The sequence below is a fragment of the Rutilus rutilus genome (assembly GCF_951802725.1).
Source record: "Rutilus rutilus genome assembly, chromosome: 4".
Lineage (NCBI taxonomy): Eukaryota > Metazoa > Chordata > Actinopteri > Cypriniformes > Leuciscidae > Rutilus > Rutilus rutilus.
This window is the reverse complement of record NC_140212.1, coordinates 809,409-825,312: the sequence shown is the minus strand read 5'-3', so window position 1 is coordinate 825,312 and position 15,904 is coordinate 809,409. Positions and strand designations below refer to the sequence as shown.

Below are 15,904 nucleotides of genomic sequence, written 5' to 3'. Positions count from 1 at the left end.
GCGCTCCTCGTCCCAGTGAGCTGTCGACGGAACACACACACGATTCGGTGTAAGTTGGATTCTCTTTAGATTCTCGTTACTGTACAGCCAAATACGGCAACATCTGAAAGATCTCGCATCAAAGTCATCCGGATCACGGGTCAAAATGTTCTTAAGTGACATGAAAATAAAAGATTTTAAAACAGACTTCTGTGGAAGCCCATTTCCCCCTAAAAAATCATGCTTTTGTAAATAATTATGATTAAAAATTATGACACGACTTTTTATCTCATAATTGAAATTTTTTTCATATCAAGATTTACTTTGTATCTCATTATTGTGACTTGATGTGTCAATTTCAAATCTCAGTGTCATAATTTAGATTCTTTGTCATAATTAAAAAAAAAAAATCTCATAATTCTGATTTAGTGTCATAATTTAGAATTTCTCATAGTGTAATTTTTTAAATCTTATAATTCTGATTTAGTATCTCATAATTTTGATGGTCTAATAATTTTGACATTTATGTCATAACTGACATAAGTCAAAATGATAACTGTCAAAATTTCGACTTTTGGTCAGAGTTTTGAATTTGATCCTCATAATTTAATCTCAAAATTTACTTAGTATCTCATAATTACTTAGTATGTCATAATTTCGACTTTATCTCAATTTCGACTTTTTATGTCATGATGACTTAGCATCCCATAATTTCTACTATTTTTTAAATCTCATAATTATGACTTAGTATCTCATAATTATAATTTAGTATGTCAATCTCATAATTTCTAAATTTTTGACATACTTAAAAAAAATTCTCTCATAATTTACAGTTTGTTATAATTATGATTTAGTATGTAAATCTCATAATTTTGACATTTTACATCATAACTGACGAAAAAATTCGGACAAAAATTTCGACTTCTCGTCATAGTTTTGAAATTTATTCTCATAATTTTAACTTTTTAATCTCATAATTGACTTAGAGTATCTCATAATTTTGACTCAGTATGTCATAATTTAGATTGATGTCATAATTATGATTTTCCAAAGCAAGATTTTTTTCTAATCTGGCAGATATGGGCTTCCATAGACTTAATTTTTCTACATGCAAAATGAAATTTCTTGAGATTTGAGCTGCGAGTGTTTCTGCTGTAAACAGGAACAGGAGAACAGAATCATAAACGGGAATTTCCTTCATATTTCCATTGATTTATGATTCAGCAGATCCTTTCTGAAATAAGCAGAACAGTCCCTCCTTCTTCATTTGCTCTCGTCTCGCTTCTCATGTGTGTGTGTGTGTGTGTGTGTGTGTGTGTGTGTGTGTGTGTGTGTGTGTGTGTGTGTGTGTGTGTGTGTGTGTGTGTGTGTGAATATCTGCGTGCTGAAACTCACTGATGAATGATTCTGAAGTTTTGTGTTTATACATATATATATTTTTATTCCATCATCCGCGTGTTAGAGTGCATTAAGTAATTGTTTACAATTAATGTTGTGAATAAATGGTGTTTATATTAATGCTGTGCAACGATTAATCACGATTTTGTGATTTTCTGACGACAAAAGTTTGTGTTCACATAATATATATGTGTGTACTGTGTATAATTATTTTATATATATAAATACACACACATGCATGTATACATTATATTTAAGAAAAATGTGTTATTTACACATAAAATATTTATATTAATATATAATATAAATTAGATATAAATATATACAGTATATACATGCAAATATTTCTTAAATATATCCATGCATGTGTGTGTATTTATATATACAAAATAATTATACACAGTACACACACATATATATTATGTAAAAAAAACTTTTTTTTTTGGATGCGATTAATCGTTGCTTAAATAAAACAATTATTTGAACTTTCTCAATATTAAGGACTTCTATAAACGATCATGGTTTCCACAAACTGGCTGTTTCTTTTTAATCAGAAAAGTTGCAAATCAACATATCAGAATCAGAGAGATTTCTGGAGGATCATGTGACACACGTTTTACACGACTGACCGTGAGCATGATGAAGCGCTCTTCCGTCTCGCGAGGCGTCCCACCATCCCTCTCTCCCGTAACGCCCGCCCTGATCACACACCGACGTGTGTGTGTGTGTGTGTGTGTGTGTGGTGTGTGAGGTCATGTGCATCACGTCAGCCTGAGAGAGGCCGTAACACAGCGAAACTCCCGCCGGTTCTGACGGGTCGCCCGGATCCGCTCGCTGCGGGGAGGCGGAGTCAGTCTGAGGGCTGCCATCCCATTGGCTGTCGTGATCCGAGTCCGAGCGATCCGGCGGGAAACCCGAGAACTGATGAACACACAACAGTAAAAAACAATATCGAAAATTATATCTGGTGTCTGAATAAGTTTTGAAAAATTATTCAGACAAAAGTTTGTGTTTACGTAATATATGCGTGTGTACTGTTAAATTATACAAATCAATTTCTGTCAGTGAGGAGAGCATAATAAAGTGATCTGAGACATATTATACCCCAATATTCTTCATACAGAGACTACCAGTGACATTTAGGAGCAAAACTGAGTCGGACACTTTGAGCTGATCATGTTTTGCTGAAGTGTGTTTTCTTTAATTGCTAATGCTCTTTTTACACACAGACTGAACACAATGAAGCATTGCTTGGTGATTGGTTGAGCTAAACTGGTATTATCTAATTTAACAGCTGACAGATATTCAACATAATTCATGTGTGAGACAGTCTAACAGAAGGACGGACAAAACCAGTCAAATATCAACTGAGTTCTGCTCATATTTTAGTACCATTTTATAAAGTATAGCGAATAAACTGTGATGATGTGAGACATGTTGAAGTGTGTGTGTGTGTGTGTGTGTGTGTGTGTGTGTGTGTGTGTGTGTGTGTGTGTGTGAGAGTGTGTGAGAGTGTGTGTGTGTGAGTGTGTGTGAGAGTGTGTCAGAGTGTGTGTGAGTGTGTGTGAGAGTGTGTGTGAGTGAGTGTGTGTCAGAGTGTGTCAGAGTGTGTGTGAGTGTGTGTGAGAGTGTGTGTGAGTGTGTGTGAGTGTGTGTGACACCTGTGAGTAAGGAGAAACGGAGATCTTGCTCCTGTTGGGCACCGGAGGTTTGTCCTCGCGCTCCTGATGGTTCGTGTACGGGAACGCCGGTTTACTGGGATTCAGCTGGTCCAGCGAGAGCAGCAGGCCTTTATATTCAGTGTCCCTAAACACACACACACACACACACACACACACACACTCATGTGTTAACACTTTATAACACTGTTCCTTTATTAATGAATAACTACAGGAACACACAAGTAACGCACTATTAACACTCCAGTAACTTCATCAACTAACAACAAACTCTGATTAATGAGTTAGTGAGTGACAGCGCTCAGTTAAACGAGGTCGTTCACTATTAGATAATCAATAACTAATATTTTTCATACCTCTCAGAGAACTACTATATACAGGTTCATAATTAACATGAATAATGCATCATTTATAACATTAGGTAATGGTAACCCGCTAGTAATGACTCGTTACTACATCCTTCTAAAGGCTCATTCTTAAGAATCTAAAGAGAAAAACACGATCACTTTTTTATAATTTATGATTTATAAGTTATTGTGCGCTTTTGAGATTATTGTAAGATTTTGAACAGTAATTCCTTCCGATGTTCCCATTACCTACCTTAAATACTACATTATTATTATTGATATTAATTTATCAATTAAATCCTTTTTTTTTATTTTTTTTTATAATTTATTAATTATAGTAGTAAAATAATTAGTAGTTCCTTTAGAAAAATGTATTAACACTTTAGTCATTACTAATGGGTTACCGTTACCTACCTATATAATACATTATTAATTATGAACCTGTATATAGTAGTTCTCTGAGAGGTATGAAAAATATTAGTTATTGATTATCTAATAGTGAACGACCTCGTTTAACTGAGCGCTGTCACTCACTAACTCATTAATCAGAGTTTGTTGTTAGTTGATGAAGTTACTGGAGTGTTAATAGTGCGTTACTCGTGTGTTCCTGTAGTTATTCATTAATAAAGGAACAGTGTTATAAAGTGTAAGCCCTCATGTTATTATGATGATGTCACTGACTGGCAGTCGTGACCCCTGACCCCTGAGCGCTTGTGAAATGTCTCTCATTGATTTCACACCTGTGGTTTTGTGTCGGTGACCTTTGACCCCGTAGCCTCTGTCTGAACCCCTGAGCGGACTGGGACAGACAGTAAACAGCCTTTATTCGGCTCTTATCAGGAACATGTACGTTTGTATAATGAGAAGCAGGTTTTCATCATTTCTGATGTTGATATTGAACTGTGAGTTTCAGACGACCTCAGTTTGACCCCGCACTTAAAATAAGAGTTCATCATGACATCAGAACACGTCCATTTCAAGCCAAAACTTAAGCTCTTTTATATGAACTAAAAATCTGCAGCTCTCACATCTCATTTGCATATATGCATATTCAAATTTGGCGTGTGAAGATGTTCATGCATCATAAAGTTAAACGCATCTCCACAAATGGAGTAAATGACTGAAATCTCCTGAAATACTGTCGCTTCTCCACTTTTTCCGCAGGTGCTCTTGATTCCTGGACACTGGTGTGTGTGTGAGGAAGTGTGTGTGAGGAGTGTGTGTGAGGAGAGTGTGTTGTGAACGTGCGACTCACGTGAGGACGTAATTGACGCTGACGATGCAGTGCGGTCGAGACGAGCGGCTGTTGTGGACGATCGTGGCGTAACTCTGAACCCAAACCCATCCGCCGTGTTTCGACAAGAAGCGGTAATACTTAGTGGTGACCTGTCCTTTCACAAGCACTGCACACACACACACACACACACACACACACACACACACAGATCACATATATGAAACATTAAACTGCTCTTAAATGGCTCATGTTTCACTTTACAAAAAGCTCCCATTAGATAATGTTGTTACACTCTTAGAAGAGAGGGTCCATCAGATCATATATATACAGTGCAATGCATAAGTGAATACACCCATGCTAAAGTTGACTTAAAAGAGGAATAAAAAATCATATTTTGGAAATTGAACTTAATGCCTTAATTAAAAAAATTTGGAAAAATCCAATCTTTAAGGACACCAATTTTCTTTGTGAATGAATAATGCATCGTAAATAAATAAATGTTCTTCCTTAAAATACATGGTGCATAAGTGAGTACACCCCTATGTTAAATTCCCATAGAGGCAGGCAGATTTTTATTTTTAAAGGCCAGTTACTTCATGGATCCAGGATACTATGCATCCTGATAAAGTTCCCTTGGCCTTTGGAATTAAAATAGCCCCACATCATCACAGCCTTCACCATACCTAGAGATTGGCATGGTTTTATTTCAGTTAGCCTAATAGCTGGTTTGATTTGCATTGAGAGATGATCTTATGGAAAGTACCCCAGCCAATCTCTAGGTATGGTGAAGGCTATGTGATGATGTGGGGCTATTTTAATTCCTTAATAACTTATGCACCATGTATTTTAAGGAAGAACATTTATTTATTTACGATACATTATTCATTCACAAAGAAAATTGGTGTCCTTAAAGGTTGGATTTTTCCTAATTTTTTAAATTAAGGCATTAAGTTAAATTTCCAAAATATAATTTTTTATTCCTCTTTTTAGTCAACTTTAGCATGGGTGTATTCACTTATGCATTGCACTGTATATAAACTCTCCATCTCACTGTGCCACTATGGAAGCTTGTGTCCACACAGAATAAAACATAAAAAAAGGTAATTGCGACTTTTTATCTCACAATTCTGACTTTTTTTCTTGCAATTCTGACAGTACGTTTACAGTATGTTTTACTGTATTATGAAGACTCACGGAGGTGATGAGCGCAGCGCAGGTGAAAACTGTCACAGCTGTGCACGTGATGATACAGGGTCTTCTCAATCAGGTCCTGTGGTTCATATCCTGTCAGCTCTGAAACCCTTATAGACACAGAACAACAAGAATCAGCGCTGACCGTGAAACCAATCACGTTCTTCCTCAGAGTTTCTGTCTCGTTTTCCAGCGCAAATATCTGGACATTCTTAAATCAGGATACTTTTACTGGAGAAGAACAATGACTGAAGATATTAAGATGTGAAAAATCTTTGTGTTTAAAACAAGAACAAATATCTGACAATGGGGTCAGAAAAATAAACTTAATTCTTTTTCTGACTCCATTTACAGATATTTGCTCTTGTTTTAAACACACACTCACTTTATTTTGATGCATTTTTCAGAAAACAAAACTTTACAAGTGAACAAAAAAATATCCCAAGATTTTTTTTTCTTGAAAGTTTAGGGAACAGTAACATTGTATCATTCTTCAAACATTATGGAACGTTACTTTTGAATCTGAATGTTCTCAAACATGTAGAAACATCTAAAAAACGTTACATTTAAAAACGTTACATTTAAAAAACGTTACATTTAAAAAACGTTACATTTAAAAACCGGTACATTTAAAAAACGTTACATTTAAAAACCGTTACATTTAAAAACACGTTACATTTAAAAAACGTTACATTTAAAAACACGTTACATTTAAAAACACGTTACATTTAAAAACGAACATCCAACTGAAACATTCCAGAAAAAGTAAATTCACTTTGATTTAGGATTGTTTCGATATTTGCACTGGAAAATGAGACAGAAACACAGATTTTTACCGGTGTAACGGTGTGTGTCCTGTATATTACCTCGAGTCCAGGAAGATGAGCTTCATATCCAGACTGGCCCGAAACATGAACATGTTGCTGTGAAGCTTGATCTCGGTGACGGCGCTGGGCGGTAAAGTGTGTCCGACCGCCACCAGACCCACGTTCTGATAACAGCCGTCGAACAGAGACGAGTCCAGACCGAACGGCCGGATCTTCAGATACCCACTGCAGTGGATCACCTGAGGGTCAAAGGTCAACTCTGTTAGTGTCTATTAGTGTTACATAAAGCAGCATGTAACTAAAACCTAACTCAAAATATTAATAAAACTGTACCTTATATCCTCCACTCGTGAGCCCGGCATTACGTTTGGCCAGAACACATTTCATCCTCAAGAAGAACGATCGCTCAACTTCGTACTCTAAAATGAGGAAAATCACATTTATTGACTGGGTTTTGGTTTCCCGGGTAAGGGTTCGGGTTATCAGGAAACGCTCTCATAAACCTTCACTAAATGTTAAAGTCCCCCTGTGGTGATAAATCCAGCGTTTAATGTTGTTTATGTGTCTATGTGGTGTGTTTAATATGCTTTAAGACAAACCATGTGTAAATTCATAAGTCGACACCATTGCTGAGTATTTCCTCCTTAAAACTGCAGTGAACCAAAGACAGTCTCAAACACACGCTTTGAAATCACTGGTGTTTCTGACGTCACAAACTACCTTGTAACCAATCAGATCAACGTGTGATCGTCAACCAGTGGATCTCTGAGCTGAGTGAGTGAGTGGAGGCGGGGCTCATTTGCATATTCATAGATGAGTTTTAAGGGATAAAATGATTGACTGCAGGGGGACTTTAAGATAAAACAACATTTATAGACCAGTCTTATATTATAACATTATTAAAGGAGTCATGATATGAGAAATGAAATTTGCCATGATCTTTTGACATACAGTATAAGAAGTGTTTGTACCATTAAAAGATTCTGCAAGTTTCAGAGCTTAAAACGTCCTCTTCATTATAAACACAGCAGTATTTAATCAAGCTCAAAAACACTGCGGGATCTTTGATGTCACATGGGCTGATTCATTTACATATGCCCGCCTCCATAACAAGACATCGACCAATTAGAACTGTGTGGGAATTACTCTGTTGTTCTAGATAGAGTGAATGTGCAAACCGAGTCTGATCTCTTACCTTGGACGAAGTGTGTGTGATATGAAGGTTGTGGCGTCAGGACCGCCGCCATCTCGTCATGATCGGCCGGATGAACATATTCATAAATACTGTTTCCCGTCAACTCTACCTGTGTGAAAGGACTTCGGTAATTCTACTGGAGCAATTCTGAGATAAAAATTCCTTTTACAAATATTTTATTGTGGCGGAAACAAGCGTCCAAAGTGCCACAGCTCCGAACAAACATATAATCCTCCGATGATATACAGTATATATATGTGACCCTGGACCACAAAACCAGTCACAGGGGTCAATTTTTTTAAATTGAGATTTATACATCATCTGAAAGCTGAATAAATACGCTTTCCATTGATGTGTGGTTTGTTAAGATAGGACAACTATTGAACATCTGGAATCTGAGGGTGTAAAAAAATCGAAACATTGAGAAAATATCCTTTAAAGTTGTTCATTTATGTTCACGATTGTGCGGCATTCACTCACAAAACTAAATGTTTGATATATTTACGGTAGGATATTTACAAAATATCTTCATGGAACATGATCTTTACTGAATATCCTCATGATTTTTGGCATAAAAGAAAAATCTATAATTTTGACCCGAACATGTATTGTTGACTATTGCCACAGATATCGAGTGTGACTCGTGACTGGTGAAGTGATCCAGGGTCACACACACACACAAGCCGTCAGATGTTAGTGTGTTCTTCACCTGTGAGAGTCCCAGATGTACCGACGCCGTCTCAGAAATATACATGATCTTTCCGTCTGCAGCAACTACAAATATAAACCCGTCTAACGTCTGCAGATCAAGAACATCAGACAGGTCATGACAGAAACACACAACAATCTGCGAAGAAGCTTCGTTAGACACGAGAACCAGGCATGCGTCTTTACAGTGTCCTTGTTACATATGTTACATGTACTTACCATAGTAATAACAGTAAATCATGCATAATTACATGCAACTAACCCTCAACCAAACCCTAATCCTATAGTAAGTACATGTAGTTAATTAATATCACTCATATAGTTACAATGTAACAATGACACCTTAAAATAGTGTAACCGTTGTTATTATAAACATTTCCTGCAATATTTCTCAATTATTAAAGCCAATGATAATAATAAAAAAGTCGTAATATTACCTGGAGCATCTTGCTGATTATTACCTGGAGTAAATGCGATCCGAGCTCTTGCGCAGTGTTATCTGCAGATCTGGCTCGACCCCACACTTCCCCCAAACCTACAGACACCAACACACACACCTTCATCAATAACATCAACACACACACCTTCATCAGTAACATCAACACACACCTTCATCAGTAACATCAACACACACCTTCATCAGTAACATCAACACACACCTTCATCAGTAACATCAACACACACCTTCATCAGTAACATCAACACACACCTTCATCAGTAACATCAACACACACCTTCATCAGTAACATCAACACACACCTTCATCAGTAACATCAACACACACCTTCATCAATAACATCAACACACACACCTTCATCAATAACATCAACACACACACCTTCATCAATAACATAAACACACAGACAGCTTCATCAGTAACATCAACACACACACCTTCATCAATAACATCAACACACACACCTTCATCAATAACTACAGACATCAACACACACACACACACACCTTCATCAGTAACATCAACACACACACCTTCATCAATAACATCAACACACACACCTTCATCAATAACTACAGACATCAACACACACACTTCCCCCAAACCTACAGACATCAACACACACACCTTCATCGATAAAAGACATCAACACACACACACACACACACACACACCTTCATCAATAACTACAGACATCAACACACACACCTTCATCAATAACAGACATCAACACACACACCTTCATCAATAACAGACATCAACACACACACCTTCATCAATAACAGACATCAACACACACACCTTCATCAATAACTACAGACATCAACACACACACCTTCATCAATAACTACAGACATCAACACACACACCTTCATCAATAACTACAGACATCAACACACACAACTTCATCAATAACTACAGACATCAACACACACACCTTCATCAATAACTACAGACATCAACACACACACCTTCATCAATAACTACAGACACCAACACACACACCTTCATCAATAACTACAGACATCAACACACACACCTTCACCAATAACATCAACACACACACCTTCATCAATAACTACAGACATCAACACACACACCTTCATCAATAACTACAGACATCAAAACACACACCTTCATCAATAACTACAGACACCAACACACACACCTTCATCAATAACTACAGACATCAACACACACACCTTCATCAGTAACTACAGACATCAACACACACACCTTCATCAATAACTACAGACATCAACACACACACCTTCATCAATAACTACAGACACCAACACACACACCTTCATCAATAACTACAGACATCAACACACACACCTTCACCAATAACATCAACACACACACCTTCATCAATAACTACAGACACCAACACACACACCTTCATCAATAACTACAGACATCAACACACACACCTTCACCAATAACATCAACACACACACCTTCATCAATAATTACAGACACCAACACACACACCTTCATCAATAACATCAACACACACACACACACACACACACACACCTTCATCAATAACTACAGACATCAACACACACACCTTCATCAATAACATCAACACACACACCTTCATCAATAACTACAGACATCAACACACACACCTTCATCAATAACATCAACACACACACCTTCATCAATAACTACAGACATCAACACACACACCTTCATCAATAACATCAACACACACACCTTCATCAATAACTACAGACATCAACACACACACCTTCATCAATAACTACAGACATCAACACACACACCTTCATCAATAACTACAGACATCAACACACACAACTTCATCAATAACTACAGACATCAACACACACACACACACACCTTCATCAGTAACTACAGATATCAACACACACAACTTCATCAATAACTACAGACATCAACACACACACCTTCATCAGTAACTACAGACATCAACACACAACTTCATCAATAACTAGACATCAACACACACAACTTCATCAATAACTACAGACATCAACACACACACACCTTCATCAATAACATCAACACACACACCTTCATCAATAACTACAGACATCAACACACACAACTTCATCAATAACTAGACATCAACACACACAACTTCATCAATAACTAGACATCAACACACACACACCTTCATCAATAACTACAGATATCAACACACACACCTTCATCAATAACTACAGATATCAACACACACACCTTCATCAATAACTACAGACATCAACACGCACACCTTCATCAATAACAACAGACATCAACACACACACCTTCATCAATAACTACAGATATCAACACACACATATCAACACACACACCTTCATCAATAACTACAGATATCAACACACACACCTTCATCAATAACTACAGACATCAACACACACACCTTCATCAATAACAACAGACATCAACACACACACCTTCATCAATAACTACAGATATCAACACACACACCTTCATCAATAACATCAACACACACACCTTCATCAATAACTACAGACATCAACACACACACCTTCATCAATAACTACAGATATCAACACACACACCTTCATCAATAACTACAGATACCAACACACACACCTTCATCAGTAACTACAGACACCAACACACACACACACACACACACACACACACACACACACACACACACACACACACACACCTTCATCAATAACTACAGACACCAACACACACACCTTCATCAATAACTACAGATATCAACACACACACCTTCATCAATAACATCAACACACACACCTTCATCAATAACAGACATCAACACACACACCTTCATCAATAACTACAGACACCAACACACACACCTTCATCAATAACTACAGACACCAACACACACACACACACACACACACACACACACACACACACACCTTCATCAATAACTACAGACACAACACACACACACACACACACACACCTTCATCAATAACTACAGACACCAACACACACACACACACACACACACACACACACACACTCCTTCATCAATAACTACAGACATCAACACACACACCTTCATCAATAACATCAACACACACACCTTCATCAATAACTACAGACATCAACACACACAACTTCATCAATAACATCAACACACACACCTTCATCAATAACTACAGACACCAACACACACACCTTCATCAATAACATCAACACACACACCTTCATCAATAACTACAGACATCAACACACACACCTTCATCAATAACATCAACACACACACCTTCATCAATAACTACAGACATCAACACACACACACACACACACACACACACCTTCATCAATAACTACAGACACCAACACACACACACACACACACACACACACACACACACACACACACACACACACCTTCATCAATAACTACAGACACCAACACACACACACACACACACACACACACCTTCATCAATAACTACAGACATCAACACACACACCTTCATCAATAACATCAACACACACACCTTCATCAATAACTACAGACACCAACACACACACACACACACACACACACACACACACACACACACACACACACACACTCCTTCATCAATAACTACAGACACTAACACACACACCTTCATCAATAACTACAGACACTAACACACACACCTTCATCAATAACTACAGACATCAACACACACACCTTCACCAATAACATCAACACACACACCTTCATCAATAACTCATAATCACACGATTGGAGTCTTTAGCGGTTTTTGTGCACTTTGGTATATTACATATACAACATGTTTACATTCAGCTTTAATTTGATCTGTTTTTAATTCAAGCCTTTTATAATATTTTATAAAATATCATAATAATAATTTTATTGTTATTATCTGTAATTGTATAATGTATATACTCATAATCCTTATTATAACATTCTTAGCTGTGTGATAAATGGTGTGTGTGTGTGTGTGTGTGTGTGTGTGTGTGTGAGAGAGAGAGAGAGAGAGAGAGAGAGAGAGAGAGAGAGAGAGAGAGAGAGAGAGAGTAATTTTATCGATAGTGTGAGTGAATCTAAGCTCGTGAACAAACAAGCGCTGTCGAGAAAGCAAATCAAGGACATCCGCCGCAAACACGCGCAAATCACGTGACTGACATGTTAATACACACAAGCCTGGATATGCCACGTGTAGGCCTACACACACACACACACGCACGCACACACGCACTCTCTCTCACTCTCTCTCTCTCTCTCTCTCTCTCTCTCTCTCTCACACACACACACACTGCTGGACTCTTGCCCGGTTTCTGAATTGATCCATTAGTGTAATTATTCGCACATTGCAGTTATATATGGGGATTATAACGACCAAATGTAAATAAAAGAAAAAGAAAAAGAAAAAAGATTTTCTTCTTTTTTTTTTTTTTTTTACAGAAAATGTTGAACGAAGGTTAGCTTAATAAATCTATTGCAATTATAATACATTATTACTGTCTATTATTTTCCTGCTATTAATAATAACTATTATTATTGGCTACATTTTGGCCGTGAGTGGATTTTATTCAGTTTGCGTTTCCTCCACATTTGTATTTTTCCCATGCTGATAAATATGAAGGTGAGAAGGCAGCGTGAAGATATTGTGTTTATTAGATCGCAGGCGCAGAAAAGTAATGTAACGCAGGACACAGAAGTGTGTTTTCCGACTGAGTGGTTTTATTTATACGAGTTTTTAAAGTTTGTTGTCATTTGATTTTAATAATCTTATTAGGCTATCTGACTTTGCAGGGTCTCTGATCAAACATGTATTCTCCACAGATTTGGGTAAATGTAAACAACACCACGGTGTGACGAACACTTCGAACATTTCCACCCAAAACAAAATGCTTTAATTACCATATTTCACGTTGATAATTGTGTTGGCATCGCTGTAAAATAAGCTGCTTGATTAATGAAAATTATGTTTCTCACAGATATAGCTTCAAAGAAAGAAGTCAATTATAATTTCATCTGTTTCTTAAGTGACTCGTGCTCGCGGAGTCCAGACAGCCTCACGCGCGCCCGGTGTAATGAGCGCGCAGAGTGCGCAGGCACGCTCGTGACCGCGAGAGATCAGGGCATCTCATCCTCTCACAAACACTCTCTCTCTCTCTCTCTCTCTATCTATCTATCTATCTTCAGGCTCACGGTCAGTGACTTTCACACTCCTAAAAATAATCAGATACCAAAAAAATTTTTATAATATCGAGAACCTTTTTATGATTTATTTTCCTGCTTTAAACAACCCAAATATCAAGCGCTGTCGGAAATTACAGTATTTTTATTTCCAATCATTTCAAACACACTGGAAAACATTTAGAATCTGAACAATTAGTTGATGTATTTCCTGTAAAGTGAAATCGATCTGAAACGCGAAAGAAGCTCGGCTGTTCTCCCGTTTACTGGGCGCTTTTCTATATTTAATGTTCCAGTTATTTGTATCTGTAAAAAACAGCCCGTTATGTTGCATGATATTGCAAACTGGTATACCATATTGTTGTAATATATTGTCGTAATTATTGTCGGTTTGGTTTGGGCTTAGTTGCGTGTAATTATGCATAATTTACAGTTATTAACTGTATACAGTGTAAATGTATCTTGATTTAAGAATGTTTAAATATTTGCACTGGAAAACAAGACAATATACACAAATAAAGTGTAACCTAATCAAGCTATAATGAAACAAAAAATACACTTTTTAAACACACATCGTGTGAATGCAGCTTCACTGTCACTGTGACGGAAAATTACTAATTTCGTGCTAGTCCATATTTTTAGAGCGTTTTGAATGCAGATCTGACAGGCCACTTCAAAACCCATAAATAGTCATAATTTAGGCCTGATGAAAAATATAATATGATAGAAAACGGAAGAATTTTCTAAGCATTTTCCCCTCTGACTCTGATATGTTGAACATATTTAAACATCATGAAGAACTTGAGAAAATCTAGCGCGCGCACCGGCCTAAAATGGTTCCTTTTTATTTTATATTATTATTAAAAATAAAGTTTCCAAACGGGTTTTCCCAGTGATTCGAAAGAGGAACAATTTTTGGCTCAACAAAGAGGATTTTTATTTTATTTTTTCTTAGAGTGAATAATAATAATTGTGTATCGCTGTTGAGAATGGAATGTTATGGAACTAAACGCTTTATTTTGGCGCGCGGACTGAAACCCTCAGTGCATGTGTGTTACAGAACGGCTCTGACCTTGCGGGAACACCAGTCTCATCTTCAGGTAGCTGCTGGTCAGTCTGATGATGGACGCTTTGTCCAGTTGAGATGTGATCGCGGACGGTAACGGCAACATCTTGGCGAGCTCGTAAAACTCGCTGTTCTCTTTCTCCCGGCGCGTTCTCGCCGCTGTCTTTGATTTCTCCTTCATCTCAGCGTTAATAGAGTTAAAATCCCGTGTGTGTGTCAGTCCATCCAGCGAGACACGCAGAGCTCATCGGACAGGTGGAACACACACCGCCGCGTGGACGCGCATCTGACCCGCGCAGGCCTCAGACAGACAGCAGCAAAACTTTATAATGTGCGATCCGTTCCCCAGCTAGAAACACACGCAAATGCAGATTAATTATGTGCATAATTAATGAAATACATAACTCTAAATTGTAGACGCATGCATTTTCTGTAAAGCTGATTTGAAACGACATTGTGAACAGCGCTGCACAAATGAATGTGAATTGACTTGAGGAATATTCCGCGTAATTCATGTATTACTGATTACAGACACGCGGTACAGTTACAGATCTTACTGTATCAAAACTAGCATTTATATCTTCTAATTATGATCACTCAAAATGCTGTAGTAGGCCTATTTAATTGTATTATTATTATTCCACAGTAAA

At 37.4% G+C, this 15,904-nt stretch overlaps 1 protein-coding gene across 1 annotated transcript in view; it reads right to left on the bottom strand.

The window, feature by feature from the left end:
- Positions 1 to 15,435, bottom strand: part of sim1b (SIM bHLH transcription factor 1b) — a gene marked incomplete at its 5' end in the record, with an annotated part of 15,842 nt that extends 407 nt beyond the window's left edge. The window contains 11 exons of the mRNA XM_084406861.1: positions 1 to 20; positions 2,007 to 2,298; positions 3,039 to 3,183; positions 4,659 to 4,806; positions 5,835 to 5,941; positions 6,698 to 6,897; positions 6,992 to 7,077; positions 7,854 to 7,962; positions 8,563 to 8,652; positions 8,999 to 9,096; positions 15,261 to 15,435. The exon at positions 1 to 20 is cut by the window's left edge and continues 407 nt beyond it. Of these exons, the coding sequence (XP_084262987.1) occupies positions 1 to 20; positions 2,007 to 2,298; positions 3,039 to 3,183; positions 4,659 to 4,806; positions 5,835 to 5,941; positions 6,698 to 6,897; positions 6,992 to 7,077; positions 7,854 to 7,962; positions 8,563 to 8,652; positions 8,999 to 9,096; positions 15,261 to 15,435 (1,470 nt within the window). The remainder of the gene's footprint in view (positions 21 to 2,006; positions 2,299 to 3,038; positions 3,184 to 4,658; positions 4,807 to 5,834; positions 5,942 to 6,697; positions 6,898 to 6,991; positions 7,078 to 7,853; positions 7,963 to 8,562; positions 8,653 to 8,998; positions 9,097 to 15,260) is intronic.
- Positions 15,436 to 15,904: the final 469 nt, after the last annotated feature.